This window comes from Protopterus annectens, chromosome 8.part0 (assembly GCF_019279795.1).
Source record: "Protopterus annectens isolate FY-2018-M chromosome 8.part0, PAN1.0, whole genome shotgun sequence".
NCBI classification, from domain to species: Eukaryota; Metazoa; Chordata; order Ceratodontiformes; family Protopteridae; genus Protopterus; species Protopterus annectens.
In genome coordinates, this window is record NC_056741.1 from 1,266,762,620 (window position 1) to 1,266,780,923 (window position 18,304).

An 18,304-nucleotide genomic window follows, 5' to 3' on the forward strand; every position below is an offset into this window, starting at 1 on the left:
AGATCTTTCTGTTGATTTGTCACACTGACTCTCCAATCATAAAAGTTAAGTTATGTACTTACTGAACATTAGACTTCTCTGGTCTCTGTCTAAACACAGGAACATCAGGACTGGTGCCTTGACACCATCTAGCGATGGCAGCAATCTTCTCAGAGGTTGAGCTCCTCCCCACCCATAATCTCCTGTTGCTTCTGAATTTTTCAGATCAAGTTTGCTTTCCTTCAGTCACAAGTAAAGAAAAAAAAATCTTCAATGTAAACTTGCTAACAAACCCCCTAAGAGAATGACACTTTGGAGGGGGGAAAGCAGGTGAGAGGTTACAGTGTCCAGACAGATACCAAAGAAATCTAACATTCTGATAAGTACATAACTTACATACTTTTCAGGTCCTGTCCAGACACAAACATAAGGATAAAATCCCCAGCTAAAATGAGTGGCTTAGCCTATCAAACCCTTAAGGATGGTTGCTCCAAAAGAAGCTCTTGTTCTAGAAATAGAATCAATCTTGCAAAGTTTTGCGAAAGTATGTGATGAAGACCAAGTAGCTGCTGCTGCTAGCTCATCAACTGGAAGGTTATGCAAAAATGCTGTGGACTTAGCTTGAGCACAAAGCAACTGATCTTTTGGTGGAACTGTAAGTTGTTTGCCTATTGATGAATAGCAACAGGAAATATGTTTAGCAATTCACTTTTCCAAGGTAATTTTAGTAAACTTATGAACTAACTTGACTGGCAATGAACTGTCAAACAGCTGTTCATCTTTACTACATGTCTGTGCAATCCAAGAAACCTTTTCCTGTGAACATCCAAACAATGTAGCAAGTACCATCCATTCTTTCTCAAATTTACATGCTCATTTCTATCCAAAAAATGTTTCCTGCAACATTATTTTATCCTTACATTTCTTAACATAATTCAATACACTGATTTTTGAATAAACCTACAAGGCTATTAACATTCCATGACAGCTTGGACAATGTAGTCACTGTGTTAGAAGGCTATTATTCCCAACCAACACACAACAGTTCTTTTGAATGCGTTTGGCTTACATGTACACACTAATGTTTGTCAGGCTGATCCTTTAAGCAGTTGGTTCTTCTCATCTCAATTTATGCACGTGTCAGATTTTTGAGACTTTTTGCTTACTTATATAAACACAAAATATATTTTTCTGAATCCCCATTCCTTTTTAACTTAACAAAATGCACAGAACTATGTATATTTTCAACAAATGACATTTACCCCTACAGATGGGAGCAGTTGCCCTAACTGCTGGCTGTACCCACATGTACTACATAATCTAAAATTAAGGTTACTCACACTGAAGTGCACAATACAACCTGTGTTCCCTCTTACACTGCTGTCTCCATTTCCCTTACAGATGTGAAAAGAACTTGCAAACTTTCAGTAATTACCTTTTAGCCCAAGAAAAAGTACACTGGCTACCTTTAAATAAGCAAACGAAATAGTACACTGTTCTTTTAAACGCTTGAATGTATTAAGACTGCTGGAGAGGCTACTACTTCCTACTAACTTCTCAAAGGCTCAAAATGTACTTTTTTCAATTGAGCTGTTGGTCCATTCTACCTCTAAATTTTACATTTCTTTCAGCAAAGTTTGCTCAGAATTCTCAAGATTAATTGCTTGTGCCTGCCAAACAGATCATCTCCAAGTAGAAGCTGTCAGCAATGAAGAAAAAAATAGCTTATAACTTTGCAGACAAAATAATTTTTGTAAATTTCACTCAGAACACACAATACAGACTTCCGTGGCCAGCTGCCTACACCTGCAGATCTTATTTCTCCCACTGACAGCATTAGCTAATGGACACAAAAAGAAGCTAATAACTTTGTAAATGCAATAAACCTACAATTTTCCATGCCTTTCACCATTTTGTCTTATTTTTCAAGCCTATTTATTAAAAAAAAAAAACTGTCTACAGCGTAAACCAGGACATTAATCAAGCCATCCACCATTGTAAAATAAGGAAAAATTATTATCCTAATTCTACACACAGATGTCACAGATGTAATCATTCCACTGTACTCTTCTATCGTCAGGCCAATCACATAATATGATGTCCCAGTTAGCATGCACCTGTCCAAACACTTGTCACAGCTGAAGAGACTACAATGCTTTCTCAAAAACCAAAGGCTTAATCGCAAAAACTATGCAGACCATTTCATACCCTTGTCCCTCTACTTGGTATCATACAGACTATTAAGGGGCAACCTCTGCCTCTCGTAGAGTCTCAACAGACCCTATCCTGTCATACCTATTACACATTTGCAAAACCAATTGTAGAATGAACACATGTTCAAAGTATCTCGGTCTCTTTAGAAGGCTATATACTATAACAAGATAAAAAAGGTTGACCATAAAAAAAGTTAAGGGTAATATAATATAATGTAATCTTTTTGTTTTTAGTTTTCATTTTAAATTTTTTTTAAGCCTAGTGCAACAGTCACTGACAATCTACCTGGCAAAAAAATTAAAACAGCAGCTGAAGCTATGGCAAATCCAGTTTCAGTTCTGACAAATCAATCCATATTTGAAAAGAAGTCTCCTTGCAATGGATAAAATCCTTCATTATTCCACTACACATGGCTGGAATCAATACAGATCTTTCAAACTATAGTCCAATTGCTATTTTATCTCCCTTATCAAAAAATATTACAAAAATGTATTCACACGCAACTGCTCAACTATATCTAAAGAATCAACATGTCTCCACAGTAATAAGAAGGGCATTCTATATTGCTCATCTCATAAGTAAGGGCATTGTCTCCAGAAAAAAAGAAGTTATAACCTCCCTGTACTTTTCACTCATCAGGCCAATAACAGAGTACAATGTCCCCTTTTGGTATAGATCTTTCCAAGCACCTGCAGTGCCCTTTAGCTGTAAGCTTAGTGCAAATATATAAAGCAATTTTTTAAATATTGTATAGAGAATCAGTGGCACAACTGATCACCCGTCTAATGTCCTATTACACTAAACGTTTCCAATTTAATCACTCATCATCTCATACAGCAATGAAGCATTATCTCTCTCTGTACGTAAGACAAAGTCATAAAATACCAGGATTTAAAGGCAGAGACAAGGGCAATGTGGAAGAAGGATACCCGGAGTGATCCAATAGTAGTGGTAGCAATGGACCTCAAAAAAAAAAATTATTTACAGTCATATTTTAGATATACTGTAGATGCATGTAACTCCATATGAATTACAAGAGTTGTCAAATCTGGGCACATTATGGGTACTGCAAAGAGCACTTCCAGCTAACAACAAAGACTGAAACAATATTAATTTCATGAACTTTAATTATACTTTGACTTAAGAATGGGCTCCATTCCAGTCAAGGTAACAGAAACCCAAAAGACTTGGAATAATTAAACGATGCAGTGAATTTTAAAATACACTTCATTTCAACTTGGTGGAGAATAAATTCATTACTCTCCTCTCTCCATTTTAGGTACAAACATGACAAAAATTAAAGCACATTCTCAAATCATTAAAAAATACATAACTGCTGTAGAACTCAGGGCAATATTAATGTGCAAAGCTCAAAACTGTTCTTTGATCCTTATTTTCTCAGCTCTTTTGGTTTCCCTTACACACTACAATGTTTTCGCATATGTACACAAAGTACAATAAACTAAACCCAAAATATTACAAGATGTATTTTATTTATTTTTACACCAATTATTACTTACATGACCAGGTATTGAACACCTCCCAATGAGGAGATGGTATTAAGTAATGATTTTCATTTAGGTTTATTTTGAAAAACATATAAGTTAGCATATTAGCTAGCAAAGAGTATCATGGTTTTATTTTCGCCTGTTTTACTAGCTCATTAAAATATACCACTGTCTGAATGTAAGCTGCTACTACCTATAGCAACAAGAATGATTTTTTTATTTTTTTTTTCATGCAGAGTATAAAATTTAATTTTCATATTTCCATTATTCAGTTAGCGATTGTCAAATTATAAATACAATTTCTTCAAAATACATGCTACTTAATCTGTCATTGTAGGTTTTCAAAAAAAAAAAAAAGGTTGCAATGGTGCAATAATTATGAAGTACAGATGTGTACACTTACCATAAATGTAGATGTTCGAGTGCATTCACTATTGCAGTCATTACATTTGGGTAATCTGTTGGCAGGTTGCCCTCAGTCGGCCTGATTAACAAAGTCTTGGGTCCTGCGTCGGTTACTGTCCCTTCTTCCATGACGTCAGGTCGTCAGGGGTATAAAACATGCAGCCGACGCCATTACATCAGTTTTTCTTGCCCCAGATGTCAGGTGCCCCCCCCCCAAATGGGGAGATGTATATATATTATATATACCCCCAAACAAAAGCAAATACACCAAAAAGGCTTTTAAGCATAGCAAAACAGAGTAGAGGTATAGTAAGAGAAAAACAGGGGGCAGGAGAGTGGGTAACCAGGACTGCAACAGTGAATACACTCTAACATCTACATTTATGGTAAGTGTACACAACTGTACTATGTTCTTCGTGTTTCACTGTTACAGTCATTACATTTGGGTAGATTCCCAAAGCTATGGTTGGGAGGAAGGATTTATACCACATTAGGACCAGCTATAAGGCCCTGCAGGACAGCAGTGGCAAAGCCAGCTCTGGATTTAGAGAAGAAAGGTAAATGGTAATGTTTGGTGAACGTATGAACTGAGCTCCAGGTAGCAGCTTCTAGAATATCTCTGGTAGGAACACCTCTGAGAAAGGCTGTAGAAGTAGATGTAGCCCTGGTGGAATGAGATCTGATCACCTGGGGGATAGTTTTACCATGGTGCATGTAACAGAAATGAACACAATGGCTTGCCAATTTGGAAATAGTCTGCTTTGAAATAGCCTTTCCCTCTGCCCCTGCAGCAACAGCCACCAGTAGTTGTTAAGATTTTCTTAGATATTTTGTCCTGTTTAAGTAAAATCTAAGTTGTCTGTGTACATCCAATGAATGCAGAATCCGCTCCCCCTTGTGCTGTGGATTAGGAAAGAAAGTTGGCAAATTAATGGTCTGATTAAGATCCACACTGGATACCACCTTAGGCATGAAGGATGGATTGGTCCCGAGAGACACCCTGTCCGCATGAAAAATAATGAAAGGCTCCACTGCCATAAGAGCCTGTAATTCAAAAATCCTTGTAGCTGAAGTGACTGCTAAAAGGAAAGCTGTTTTCCAGGAGAGAAATTTTAAATCTGCAGTAACAGCTGGCTCGAAAGGAGGGAGAGTGAGTTTTTCCAATACAAAGTTGAGGTCCCAGGCAGGGATTGGGGCTCTCCTGGGAGGTCTTAAGTTTTTGGCCCCTCTGAGATTCTGCTTTAGCAGAGGATGAGAGAAGAGGGGAGGTTCTGTGTTGTAATGAACAGAAATGGCTGAGGCATGGATTTTTATGGAAGAAAAGGTCAGGGCCTTGTGAAGCATCTCAGTTAAGTATTGTAAAATCTGAGGAATATTGGGCACTGCTGTGCTAATTCCTTGTGATTGGTTCCAAGCACAGAATCTTTTCCATTTGTCAGCATAAGATTTTCTAGTACTAGGCCTTCTCGCCTCCAAAATGACATCCATCACAGGTTTGCTGAGGGATGCTAAGGGTGAATTTAGGTGATTAGCCACACTGCAAGATTCAAAGTTTGGAGCTGAGTGTGCAGAATTTGGTTGTTCTGCTGAGACAGTAAGTAAGGTGTCTGAGGCAGGTGCCACGGAGGAAAGTGTGACACACTGCGCAGGAGTGGGTACCAGTGTTAGCGAGGCCAGTCTGAAGCAATCAGAATCATTTTTGGTTTGTCCTGTCTGACTTTTAATAAAACTTTGGAGAGCAGAGGCAGAGGGGGAAAAGTATAGACTGACAGGTTTTTCCAGCTGAATGATAGAGCATCCACTTTCCAAGCTTTTTTGTGATGAGCTCTTGTGCAGAATTTGTCCAACTGATAGATATATTTGCCTCACCCTAGAACTATATTTGGACTCTCCCATTTGCGTGTCAACATGTTGAAAATCTGTGGTTCCAGTTTCCATTCGTGTGGACCCATCAGCTTTCTGCTTAGTGCGTCTGCCAGAGTATTCAGCTTTCCTGGCAGGAATTGAGCTTGTAGTTGTAGTTGGTATGTCAAGGCTGTGTTCCACAATGCCATAGCTAGTCTGCAAAAGGGGTAGGAATGTGTACCCCCCCTGCTTGTTTATGTACCACATAACTGTGGTGTTGTCTGTCTTTATCATTAATTGTCTTGGATGAAATAGTCCTTGAAGGCTGTCAGTACATTCTGTACAGCTAGCATCTCTGATTAATATGAAGGTGCATTTGGTTTCGGCTCCATTTGCCCTGAATGCACTTCCCTGCCAGATGAGCCCTCCAAGTATAGTCTGATGCATCTGTAGTTTGGGGTTTGGGCGGCAGGGGGTGGAGTGAATGGCAGTCTTTTGTTTTGGTGGCAGGCCTCTGTCCACCATAGGAACTCTAGTTGCAGGCAAGGTATGATAGGAATCATTGTTTCCAGGCTGTGACAATGTTGACTCCATAAACTTTTTAAGTACCACTGAAGTTTCCTCATATGCAGTCTTGCATATGGAATTAGCAGAATGCAGGAGGCCATGAACCCCAAGGCTTGCAGAATTTGCCTTGCAGATAACAGGGTTTTTGTGGCCACCTGTTTGAAGTAAGTCACCAATTGAATTTGCTTTTCTGGCGTAAGGTAAGCCATCTGGGCAGTTGTATTCAAGCTTGCACCCAGGAATGTGATTTTTTTTTAGAGGGTACCAGTTGTGAATTTTCATTTATGGTGTACCCTAGACAAGTTAGAACCCTTTTTACAAACTCCAGATGCTGTAGAAAAATGTCCTTGTTTTCTGCCTGAATGAGACAATCGCCCAGGAATGGATATATTTGAATATTTCTTTGCCTGCAAAATGCGATTACTGGAGCCAGGCACTTTGTGAAAACCCTAGGCGCAGTAGATAAGCCAAAGGGCAGTGCAGAGAACTGGTAATGCAAGTAGCCTGCTTTGCAGGGGAGGTATCTTCTGCAAGATTCCCTGATTGGGATATGCAGGTAAGCCTCTTAAGTCTAGAGTTACCAACCAGGCATCTTTGCCTAGCATAGGAAGTAACTGTTGGAGAGTCAGCATCTTGAATTTTGGAATGTCCAGAAATGTGTTTAGAGTAGATAAGTCCAGTATTGGACACCATGATTTGTCTTTTCTGGGTACCAGGAAAAGTCTTGAATAGAAACCTTGTCCCTTTTCCTCTTCTGGTACTGGCTGAATAGCCCCCATGTTCATGAGGGACAGAACTTGTTTCTGGGCCTCTGTCCACTGATTTGGGGGCAGGTCTGGCCATCCGTTTGGGATTGGCAAAATGTGGAAATGAAATCTGTATCCCTGGGATACTATATTTGAAACCCATTTGTCCTGGGTTATCAACTGCCAGTTTCGTGCATGAAGTGCCAGTTTCCCCCCAAAGGGGCGGCTAAAAGGTAAATGCTTGGTGACTGTTTACCATAGGGAGGTGCCTTGTTGTTCCCAGATTTGGTGGTGGAGGCACCCCATTGCTTTGTTCTAAAAGTCCCTTGTTACTGAAATCTGGAACTTTTGGAATGTCTGGATTTGACTTGAGTGGCTCTCGAAGGGACTGGAAAGGACCAGTTCTTAGTAGGCTAGTGCCTACTAAATCTTGGAGGTTGCACTTGTAAGAAATCTTTCACAGTTTGCATAGATTTAGCTTTATCTTCCATCTTTTTTAAAACTTCTTCAGCCTTATTACCAAAGAAACGGTCCTGTTGTAAAGGTGCATCCAACAATTTTGCTTTAACATGATCAGGCAAAGTTTGCTCTTTCAGCCAAGCATGCCTTCTTAGCACTGACCCAGTTACAGCAGCCCTGCAAGAGGCCTCCAAGGAATCAAAACCACATTGCAAAGTATGTTTTCCAACTTGTTCAGCTGAATGCAATAAATCCTGTAAATCTTTACTTTCCACACAGTCAGAAATTAACAATTTTCTGTCTAAGCAATCCCATGATATGCTGTTGATATTTAAGCATATGAAATTGACAGTTTAAAGCCCTGATTGCCAAGGTTGCAGAAGTGTAAACCTTCTTACTCCATCTATCCAGCTCCCTGGAATCTCTATCAGAAGGGGCAGGATTTTTAGCAGTAGAGGCCTTAATGCCCTTAGGACCTTGAGAAATGGTTTCAGGATCTGCAATAGGATTTTTGAAAATGAATTTGTGGGAGTCAGGAACCCTGTAGTATCTGTCTGGCTTACAAGGAGCCAGAGGCAGAGAATCAGGAGTCATACTGGATTATGAAAAAAACATCATCAACACTGTCTAGAACAGGAGGTGTAGCCAAAGGCCTATGCGGAGGAAGAAGAAGAAAATCCCCAAGTCTCTTTTTAGATTCAGAGAAATCCTGACTTTCCCAGTCGAAATGTTCCCTTAAGGTATGTAAAGTTTCCCCAAAAGAGAAATCCTCAGGGGGAGAAGCAGAAGGAATGGAATCTTCTGCATCAGAGTCCTCATTAGTAGGGGGGGGGGGGGGGGGTTGGCTACCCCTGATCATTAAATCTTCAGCCATTTTGATACTTTGTTTTTTAGGCATAGGGGCCTGCACACGTGGCCCAAGCGTCGTTTTTTTAGACAGAGAAGGAGATTTTGGCCTTAGTTTTGAAGATGGCATCGGTTTAATATACAAATCTTTAGGCCTGAAAACACCCTCATAAGCTGGTGCCTGCACAGCAGCTCCGGACTCATCCAAGATAGAGACATCCACGGGTTCATTACTTAAAGCATCTTGCGGCATACCGGACTCTGAATGGGTCTCAGTAGAGGCCTGCAAATCAAAAGTAGCGGGCATCAAGGGCTGCGAAAGCGCCTCACTGAGTACCGGAGAACTAGCGACTGCCTTAGGAGAAGCATAGTCAGTTATGGACCTCGATGGCCTGTCTCTGTCTTTTTCTTTCTGTTTTTTAGGTATTCCGGTAGTCGGATTGCTAACCGATGAAATTTCTGGATAGTTAAATCATGAGCCAAAATATTTAGAAGCAAAAATATACCGACGTTTAATAGTGCATTGATTAAATCTAGCACAAAACAGACAACAAGGTACGTTATGATCAGGGCCTAGGAAAGGAATACAATACAAATGAAAATCCTTATGAGGTATTTGCTTCCCACAAGTAATGCAATTATTAACTTTTACTGACATCGGTAAGGAGCAAGAAAAAGTTTCCCCAACGGGGTACTTAGCTTTTAGTTGAAGACTTCGGTTCTGAAACTGGAAAACAAAAATTTCAGGAGTCGGCCAACTGGCACTTGCGAACTGCTTCTGATTCATGCACCGCGCGGCAAGAAAGACTGATGTAATGGAGTCGGCTGCATGTTTTATACCCCTGGTAACTGATGTCATGGAAGAAGGGACAGCAACCGACGCAGAACCTAAGACTTTGTTAATCAGGCCGACTGAGGGCAACCTGCCAGCAGATTACCCAAATGCAATGACTGTAACAGTGAAACACAAAGAACATTTAGCTGTTACATATTCTCCATATAACAAAGTCTTTTAAAGACTGGTACCCAATAGAAAATTATTACTTATTGCTTCTTTGCTAAACAAACTACTTCCAATATATTCCCAAACAAAACCTTGTAAATACAAAATGAAAAACTACAAAAAAATAAAAGCGTAATGACTTGAAACCACATTTACTAGAAATTTCATCGACAAATCCATCATGTTCGATTCTAGTGCCAATGCACATGAACATCAGACAGGATGATTTTCCTTGAGAACTTAGATGAATAGATACACTCGCACACTAATGTCAGCAAAATATATCTTTTTTGGTAAGAAAATGTCATTCCTAACTGAAACAAAGTGTAAAGCAAAAATATAATTAGGCCAAAACAAAATCAGTCCTAGGTGCTTCCTCCATACAAATATCGACAGCATGCATCTTGTGTGTGTGTGTGCTGCATATGGACAGTCAAATGTCAAACATCTAATACTTGCCAAACAGCAGCCCTTTTTCCATACAATAGTTCTACTCGATCAAAAGCTCAGGTCTGTATCACATTGTAGAAAAACGTGTGCAAACACATATTCGACCAATAAACAGTGAAAACACTAATCTCCGAACGGCCACTTCAGTGACTTTTTTCCCACAGGGAAAAAAGCTTGGCTGTCATCGGGGATTTGCCCTTTACCCCCAGTGCAGTGCGATCTCGGAGTTGGTATATATAGTTGGGGGAGCACAGCCCCCCACTTTCTAGGGTTTGAAAGTTTGTTTTGTTTGTGTTTGGCCAAGCAAATTTTTCTCCTGGGAAAAAATGTGCAGAAGTAGCCAGAGATTAGTGTTTTTGCTGTTTATATATCGGTGAATGTGTGTTCGATAAACACATTTTTCAAGAACGTAATATACACCCCAAAAGATATTCTTATCCAACAAATGCTCAAAACCATACAGAAAATAATACCAGAAATAACAGATCCCCTTGGTGAAGAAGTTAATACCTGTATGCATTTGGGGACACTAAATTAATGGATTTTGTAGAAACTTGTTAAACAATATAGCTACACATGGTTCCACTATTAGAAAGCCCAAGGCAGAGTTTCTGTCTAAAAGCGATTTTAATTTTGAATTGGTTGTTTCTTACACTTCTTTTTTTTTACATTTTCCAATTTGACTTTTAACAGTTCATACACATTTTTCTACATACCCATATCAAATACTACTAGACAGCCATCTTTGTCAGCTTTCATAATGATTTATTTTCCATCATTCTTCGAAAGTGATACATTATTTTTAATTATGTGACTTCTGAACATTCTTATATTAAATACTGAAACCATTAACCTACTGTTATTTTTATAATTTTACATATACTATTCTGTCCAATATCTTTCACAGCTTTAAAACAAGCTTGCAGAAAAATAATTTTCATGTTTACCATAAAACATCTAATTCACAAACACAAGCTGTCTGATGGCAATGTGTTTAAGTCCTTCACTGAAAACAGTTATGGCAACTATACCAAGTTCTAATCCAGTAAAAAAATTAAAGATAGCCACTTGCTGAACCATAATTTTCTGTTACTTGATGGTTATATTGCAGTGGGTTCTCAAGGAGATCCAATGCTTGTTTTGAGTGCTTCACCACTGTGCACTGCCTTATTGTCAGTGTCACTGCAGCTCCACTGTTGAAATAAAGGAGACCCGTTTTCTGGATCTTTTCTCCCTGGAATCTGCCTGTAAAGTGCTTCTCCCACGTGACTTTGGATGGGGCCAGAAGACATTCTAGAATCATTGTTATAATCATGTCTGCAATTCATTTTTCACTGTGCAACAACTTCCTAATCCATCCAGCTGCTCTATTATGACCCAATTTTCACTCTTTTTCCCAGCACATTAACATTTGGTTGATAAAGGTGTGTTATATGAATGGTTAACTACTTATGATTTTTCTTACTATGCAATTAAACAATTTATAGCCTGAGGAGATACCATAGATATATCCAGCAATGAATTACTTCTTAGTTAAACATGCAATAGTCATGGTGTCAACAGCCAGTCTGCAGATACAGGATTCAACACCAACAAAAAAACTGTCAATACTAGTAACTATGTTCATAAATAAGGCCTTATTATTAGCCACTTAGCAGATAGAGAGACAACAGATGCGACTTACAGACAAGAAGAATTAACAGTGGCTAAAGTAAAAACTGCTAATTGCATAACTACAGACCCAAAAAGGGCACCAAATTCCATTACGTAAATCAATGAAACCTGAAATGTTAAAAGGTGTATGATACCGGATCTAGGACTATTGAATGAAAGTTCAGTAGTCCGAATCCAATATCACCGAACACACTTTAACCGAAAACGTGCTGTTGTTAAAGTGCGTAAAAAAAAAAAAAAAAAAAACAATAAATCTAGTTTTATGCAGGGAGGCCCCCCACACACACCCTACTTTAATATTCTTACTAGGAGATCGCACTACAGTAAGGAAAAGGGAATATTCCCTTATCCTCACCGTAGTACGATCTCCACAACAGTCATTCACCCACGACTCCCTCTAGCTGCAGGCATACTTCCGCGAAAGTACTTTTTCGGTAAAAAGCACTTTTGCAGAAGTATGCCCGGCTGTTTGTGCTTCAGTGAAAAGTATGCCCAGCTGTTTGTGCTTCGGTGAAAAGTTCCTTCGGGGATCAGTACCGATCCAACAATACCACACTGCCACATATATAAACAAGGATGACATAGTAGATATATACCACACCACTAAACAACTCGACCTAGGCAGAAGATATATATATATATATATATATATATATATATATATATACACACACACATACATACATACATACACACACACACATATATATATATATATATATATATATATATATAAAAATAAATGGACATACACACACACATATATATATATATAAAAATAAATGGACTACTAACAGGTAAGGACAACCTAAATCCACATACCTCATATTTGGGAAAGTGACTCGGCTCAAACTTCCATATCTATACTTCCTCCCTACACTGACACTCACCTCCAAATATATACATCCAGTCACTGACCAGAGCTGCTGCATGACTGGCTAGTCGTGGTGGACTCTGGGAATTAGAAAGTGCCAACTCTCTCCACCGGTTGTTCAATGGATTATACAGCCAAACATCATTGGCGAGAGATCCATTAGCAAGTTCTCCTCCATACACAACCAAGTTTCCACGCCATTCAACTGCCACATGAGAGTGTCTTGGAGCCTAGGAGAAGGAGAAAGAAATCAAGTAAAAAAAAAAAAAAAGAGATATATGAAAACTCATTAAAACACCTAGACTGGCCAAAGCCAAACCTAAATTAAGATTTCAAATCAAGTTAAAATGGTGCAACCCAAATCTCTTCTTTAAAACAAGATTCTCAGAGCTGAGAGAAATAAGATGTATACTTGAACAACTTAACACTGCAGCTATACAGCACCATGGACTATCTTTGCAAATCATAAGTGACTAAGAGCAATATACCTTCTGACATAATTACAAAAAAATAAGTATTTGCATTAAACTGTACAGAGTATCTAATTACATGAAAATGATGCGTTTTTATTGCAGGTTTTTGACACCCTGTGCCTGCGGACCACCTGACTAATGGCTGCAGCTGTGCTCACTTATTACCCAGGGTGAAGGCCATTCCTATTACTTCCACATATAAGATGAGAGCCTACCATTGCAAGAGCTGTAATATGAGCAGTTCTTACAGAAACACTCCTAAGTAATGATGCAGACACATGCAATACAAACCAAACTCCACCTAGTTAGCAGTTGCGTTCTTCTTCCAAATGGGTTTCCACTCACCACTGGGGACATGAATGGGAGATCACCTCCCCCCTCGAGACACAAACCTTCACCACCATGACAGAGAGAGAAACAAGGAAACAGGTAAAGCCTCATCATTCCTCACCCCTTTGCTCCTCCAGTATCTAATTAACTGAAAATTAATTTAAAATATTCACTAAACACTGTCCATTGCTGATGCCTGTAACTAGTAAACTGTAAGCTACAGCTACGTTACTGCAATGTGGCTACACCCAAACAGATTCCATTAAAAAAATTAGAGATAAACTCTCATCAGATTATCTAGAAGACTCTGACAGGTCTTTGACTTGATTCATTCTCTCCACCAATCAGCATTCAGCAACATTCAGGAAGATCCTATGCATGGCATCATATGCACCTGCTCTCACATACTGCATGACAACATGCACTAGATACACAAGGTTGCACATAACATAACCTCAAACAATAAGTCCCAGGCCACCAGTGAAGGTTCCCTACTAAAAGTGCAAGACCTGTAACTAAGTCCCACAACTATAAAAAGTGAAGCGCGACTAGCTTGAAACATCAAACTCTGCCATCGACTCATTCACACCTACAGCACAGACCATATTGCATTCTGTTTCACATTTAGAGTACTACCTGTGTGGGTTGCCCGGTCATTTACATTACAGTTCTAATGATTCAATGCAAGACAACTGAGGAATGGTATCTTAAATATGAGAAAATGATCTTAACAGAAAAAAGCAAGACAGTGAGATGCGTTACTTGTTCAGTATAAAAGACTTCTTGTCATATTTAAAATTACTGTGACTCTGTGCTCCATGCAACTGCTGATCAACTTGCAGCAGTAGTAAGAAACATAACATCTTGCTACCTGACTCCTGCTACTAATGGGTGAGTGGGTCTGTAAACATATATTTTACATACACAAATACACATATTATATTAGAGAAAACTGCACCATGTAGTGCAGGACTGCAAATGAAGCAGTCAGACTTTCAATAGGATCCCTCCCTGCTACTAAGTATACTTGCCAGATTTACAAGGAACTCTACAAAGAGAAAGTAGGATGGGAAAATGCCTGTATACAAGGGGGCTCAAGAGAAGGTATGGGTTATTACTGAATACACGAGGATCTCAATTTCAGTTTTGAACAGTGACACTAAACATGCCAAAAGGGGAATATACACAGACTCTAAGCATGAAGAACCTAACAGCATTCTTCTTCTTACTCCAAGGTATAGGAATCGTAGCAAGTAGCAAAAGGTGTGCGGTACAGCCCTCCCCAACCTCCTATCAAGGTGAAATCCCACTGTAAAAATGCTTCAATGGCACTACAAGCGAGTTCTGAAAGTAACTATCTTTGACAGCCATACTTTACTTATTCTAGTCACAGAACTCATAAGTATGGGTTCTCACACTTCCAATAAGAAGCAGAAAAATATATTTGACCCACTATACAGGCTCTTTACAGAGATCAAGTAATAACGAAGAAATGCATCTGTTACAGCAACATCAAGAATCATTCGTCATGAGCCCTAGGTTAAACTGAATCCCAAACAGCAACCAACAAGGTAGAAGGGAGCTGGGGATCTCATAAAAACATAGCTCAAAAGGTTAAGTCATACGTGTCAGTTTAGCACAAAGGATTAGGGCTACAAGCCGAGTTTCATCCTGTATTCCTCAGTTAGAATTCTTCAGTTTTTAATTCACATTCTATAGACCTCTGAGCAAGTCATTTAAGTGTTCTTAAGTCACACCCAGAAAGAGGTGGTTTGGCAAAGTAGGTTTAAAAAATAATAAGATAAATAAAAATTCTCTTTCAAAAGGAGGTCCAGACTTCCTAAACAGGGGTCAAGAATGTGTAATTTGCTGAAAGCGTACAATGAAAACCAACAACGCCTTAGTGTAAATCTATGCAACAAAGACATTTTGAAACACTAACCATAGGAGCCAGTCCTCTAGAATACTAGCTCTGACAACATCATTAGCCCATTGGATGGCTCACCACATAACAAAAGGCAGTAAAATTAGCAGTCTACCAGGAGACCACTTGGCAAATGTGGGTCCTTCCCTCCCCACAACAAAGGAGATGGTTTGCCTTCCTGAAGCAGTACACCATTCCAGGCCAAACCGAATCAGATGATATCAAAGTGTTTTTATTGCCTTATTTCTGCTCTCCAAACAGAAAAAAAAAACAGTAGAAGAATGAAGGAGGACTCCGAGACAATTCAGAAATAGAGTTTAAGAGGAAGCATGGATTCATTCTAAGGGCATCCAATCCTTGTGAAGGACTACCCATGGTTGACAAAATTTAGGAGTCTGAAACAGTGAAATCTTGCGCAATGAAGTAATGACCACTACGAGAAAAAATCTTCCAGGAAAAGTTTCAAACTGTTACGATGACAGGCTCACACTGAAGATATGTAAACCTGTCCATCACAGGAACCATAGGGACCATACTATGCAAGCAAGCAAGCACAGGGACCATTAGAATATGTACACATTTAAAAAAATAACTTAAAAGTTCTTGCCACGCTTTTCAAGCACTTAACAGTGCTCACCTCCCAAACTGAACATGGCTGTACATGATAACCCTGATGTAAATGTGTGCCTACCCATCCAGTCATAAAGACTGGCCTTAAAGGTACCCAAAGTAGTACTTTGCTTGGGCTGTAGTGACAACTTATTCCATAGGCTAGGAATAGGTCGAGTTAGGAACCTCTCTCTCTGCAAAACTCATGTCTATATACTGGTGTAGATTTAAGTCTTTAATGTGGGTGTTTGAAGAGCCACTGCTTTTGCAAAGAAATAGGAGGCTAACAACCTACGGGCTTATACAGTATAGGCAGAGCTGTGCTAATCTATCCGGGTAGTTGAAATATTTAAGACCTTCAATTTTCTTGCTTAGGAATTGTTTATTTCCAGTTAAGGGATATGCTTAGATTTCTACATACCAAAGGGGGTAATGTATTTAATGACAGATCTAGTACGGGAAGAGTAAAGCTGAAGAATGACTTCTCTGGATCTCGAAGATACTACCTTGATAATTAACTGACTTAGATGAGTTTGTGGTGGAAATATGATGACTGAAGGAGAGAAAGATATCCACACAAGTACCTAGGACTCTTATGACCTATACCTGCCTGAAGAGTACCACCACTTTTAACAAATTAGGTAGGAAAGTACAGTTGTGTAAAATCTTACCATAACAGCAGCTGTCCCAAAAACACAGATAAACTCTTACACAAACACATTGTAGCCCAGGCCTTGAATAAACTTCCTTCATGCATAAACACCCCACACCCCCTGATCACTTCAAAAAAACAACACACAATTTTTACTCAACTCTAGAACTTGCTCTCTTCACCCCACTTGATTCTTGCTGAATCTTCTCCACTAACAATCAAGTCCTTCTGAGACTCTTTCTGCCCCCTCACCCATGTAACACTATAATACTATCAGACTCGCTCAACTACCTTTTCCTATTTTTACTAACCACAAAAAAATACATATATTAACTAGTTTGATGTTATGTTCCTAAAATAATTGAATTGCATTTTTTCATGTCACATACTATGCATTATGAATTGTAGATTATCATGTCTCACACTACATTCTTACTCTATTCAATTACTTCTTATTTTTAGTATTAGCCTTTCTATACATTGTATATTGTGTAGGTTCTGGAGCATTTCTCCTTGGGTCTCCACTGAAAATGGGCTCTTCTGCTCAGCTGGACCAACCCGGTTAACAAATGTCAAATAAATAAATAAATAAATAAATAAAATGTCACATGTATGCTCCCCGCTCACAGCATAAGGTATACAAGTGATGTACGAACATACCTTCCTTAGAAATGAAAAGCCCCAGGAGGAACAACACTCCAAGGAAAAAAAAGAGGAACATGTACACCCAGAATGAAAAAAAAAATAAATAAAAAGGGGGAGGAGGGAGGGAGTGAATACTAACAGTGAAAAGAAGGACCACTACTGCTATGGTAACATTTTACACAACTGTACTACATACCTGGATATCACCGATAAGATTTTACACAGCTGTACTATGTACCTCCATATCACTGTAGCAGTATTCCTTACACTAGGGAGAGTACAAAAGTTCAACAGGAAACATGGGAGGAGGAAGTTCCAGCAGAGCCTTCAAAACCATGCAGGATAGCCCTGGCAAATCCAGCTCTAACCCTAAAAACCATATCCAGCTTATAACGTTTGGTAAAAGTATGCACACAAGTCCAAGAAGCTGCCTCAGGGATGGAGTTGGTATTCAACTCTTTGAAAAAAAAAAGCACCAGTAGAAGCCACAGCCCTAGTCAAATGAGCTTTAACAGAAGTAGAAAGGCTTTTCCTATGAAAAGAGTAACAAAATGAAATGGTCTTAGAAATCCAGGAGGAGATAGTTTGCTTACAAACAGCCAAACCTAAAGATCCAGGATGAAAAGAAAAGTATAGTTGTGTACACTTACTATAAGTGTAGATGTTCAAGTGCATTCACTGTTGCAGTCATTACATTTGGGTAATCTGCTTGCAGGTTGCCCTCAGTCGGCCTGATTAACAAAGTCTTGGGTCCTGCGTCGGTTGCTGTCCTTTCTTCCATGATGTCAGGTCGTCAGGGGTATATAAAACATGCAGCCGACGCCATTACATCAGTTTTTCTTGCCCCAGATGTCAGGTGCCCCCCTAATGGGGAGCAATTAAATATAAAAGTACAATGATATACCTCCCACAAAAAAGCAAATACACCAAAAAGGCTTTTAAGCATAGTAAAGGAAAGTAAAGGAAAGTACAGGTATAGCCAAAAGAAGTTAGGGGGCTGGAGGGAGGGTAACCAGGACTGCAACAGTGAATACACTCGAACATCTACATTTATGGTAAATGTACACAACTGTACTATGTTCTTCGTGTTTCACTGTTGCA

The 18,304-nt window shown here is 39.2% G+C and overlaps 1 protein-coding gene across 1 annotated transcript in view; it reads right to left on the bottom strand.

The window, feature by feature from the left end:
• The window catches only part of MEGF8 (multiple EGF like domains 8), a 1,779,602-nt gene that overhangs the window by 1,715,957 nt on the left and 45,341 nt on the right, over positions 1-18,304 (bottom strand). The window contains exon 4 of the mRNA XM_044079419.1: positions 12,587-12,800. Within this exon, the coding sequence (XP_043935354.1) occupies positions 12,587-12,800 (214 nt within the window). The remainder of the gene's footprint in view (positions 1-12,586; positions 12,801-18,304) is intronic.